Genomic DNA, 1,801 nt, shown 5'->3' with positions numbered 1-1,801 from the left:
CACACACACACACATACACACACGCATTATGGTTTGTTGAGGATCTTCCGCTTTAGCTATTATTCACATACCGTTCTGATTTACTTGTTGTTCAGTTTTCTGTTTGCCTTTTAGATAGCTTTTTGCACTCTAAAGATGTTTCACTTCTTTTGATTTAGAAACCTCATGTAATTCGTATGAGAGAACCGAAAGAGTGGAGAGCGAGTCGGTAGAGGTGGTTGGGGGAGGGGGCGGGGGTGAGGGGTGCGTGCCTTGTGTAAGCGACTGAGAAGTATACATCTTTCAGAAGTGCTGTTTTTTTTTTTTTCAAGTACATTTTTCAAAAGTGCCCTTTTTTCCGAATACCCCTGGGAGTAGTGGGAGTCTGAATTTCTGAAATTTTCCAGATTTCTCTTCTTAAGCCCGTTCGTTGCGACCCTGTTTGACACGTAGTGTATAATTGATTTCTTGACTGTTGCAGTAATATGTTCCTGCGTATTCAAGTATCGACATTTTAATCTCTTACCGCTCAGACTTCTTGATGTGTGTATGCGTGTATGCACATGACCTTTGCACCACCACTGCTGTTGTTATCGACCTAGACAAATTTCGTCTTTCGAGATGATTAAAGCAGAATGTCACTGTGCACTTTATATGAAAATAGTCTTGATATATAACACGTTTAAACATTATTCTGATCCGTAAAATTTGAGTACCCGTCTGTTTCCCTTCGGTTCGGAAAGTTCAGATTTGTTTTGTTTTTTAATTTTTCGAGTGGTTTTTTTTCTTTGCTCTTGTTGTTTTGATTTTTTTTTTTTAGCTAGCTGGCACCTCTGATGTTTTTCCAAGAAAAAAAGATGTCACAGTTTTCCAGGAACACCTGGGCGAGTGCTTGATGGGAAGTCCTGTGATCAGTGGTCTCAATTATGAAATCAGGTAAACACATCCAGTTTTCAACCCAAACTCTTATGCACGTGTTCTGTTCCTCTCTGATGTGGCATTTGAGTACTCCACGATTCCTTGTTAGGCCAGATGTGCGAGGCACTCACTTGCCCACTGTTATGTAATACCGGTTGCCTTTATAAAAGTAGTTTCCTTGTAAGGGATTTGCCCAGCGTTAAATTACAAATACTGTGCTGGTGTGCTTTTCTTCCCTGAAACAAGGCAAACTAAACAAACAAACTGTCGATGATATTTTTGCGTTATAAATTTGTTTATGCACGCGTTGACACACTTGTAGACCCAAATAATATCCTTTTATCAGAAATGGGTCGGGGGTGGGGGTGGGGAGAGGTAATACTTTTTGGTAAGCATGAAAAGAAAAGAAAAAAAGCAGGACAGATGGTAGAGATGATACACCGAAATAAATGTCACGCATACATACCTGGGCATTGATGTGTTATCCCACCGATAGGATGGTTTGTACCTCCGGTGAATGTATTTTGGGTCTACTGATTACCCCCTCCCGGCCTCGTCCCGTTTTGGGAAAAGTGTGTGTGTGTGTGTGTGTGTGTGTGTGTGTGTGTGTGTGTGTGTGTGTGTGTGTGTGTATGTATATGTGTGTGCGCGTGTGTATTTGTATGTGTATGTGTTTGCGTATTTGTGTGTTTGTGTGTTTGTGTGTGTGTGTTTATGTGTGCGTGTATATGTTTACGTGTGTATGTGTACGTGCATGCACGCGTGCTGCGTGCGTTGGTGTATATATGTGTATGTGTGCGTACATGCACGCGTGCTTCATTCGTTGGTGTGTGTGTGTGTGTGTGTGTGCATGTGTGAGTGCGTGTGTGTGCGTGTGTGTGTGTGTGTGTGTGTGTGTGTGTGT

At 41.9% G+C, this 1,801-nt stretch overlaps 1 protein-coding gene across 5 annotated transcripts in view; it reads left to right on the top strand.

The window, feature by feature from the left end:
* Nucleotides 1-1,801, top strand: part of LOC101849605 (cytosolic purine 5'-nucleotidase) — a 215,544-nt gene that overhangs the window by 115,036 nt on the left and 98,707 nt on the right. Inside the window, exon 1 of one of the 5 annotated variants that reach the window (XM_013081005.2) lies at nucleotides 860-915. The exons of the other annotated variants lie outside the window; for them this stretch is intronic. Within the exon in view, the coding sequence (XP_012936459.1) occupies nucleotides 875-915 (41 nt within the window). The 5' untranslated portion in view covers nucleotides 860-874. Of the gene's footprint in view, nucleotides 1-859; nucleotides 916-1,801 lie in introns of those variants that run through there. 5 annotated transcript variants of the gene reach the window in all.

Source organism: Aplysia californica, unplaced genomic scaffold, assembly GCF_000002075.1.
Source record: "Aplysia californica isolate F4 #8 unplaced genomic scaffold, AplCal3.0 scaffold00110, whole genome shotgun sequence".
Classification (NCBI taxonomy): Eukaryota; Metazoa; Mollusca; class Gastropoda; order Aplysiida; family Aplysiidae; genus Aplysia; species Aplysia californica.
This window is presented reverse-complemented; position numbering and strand designations above follow the sequence as displayed.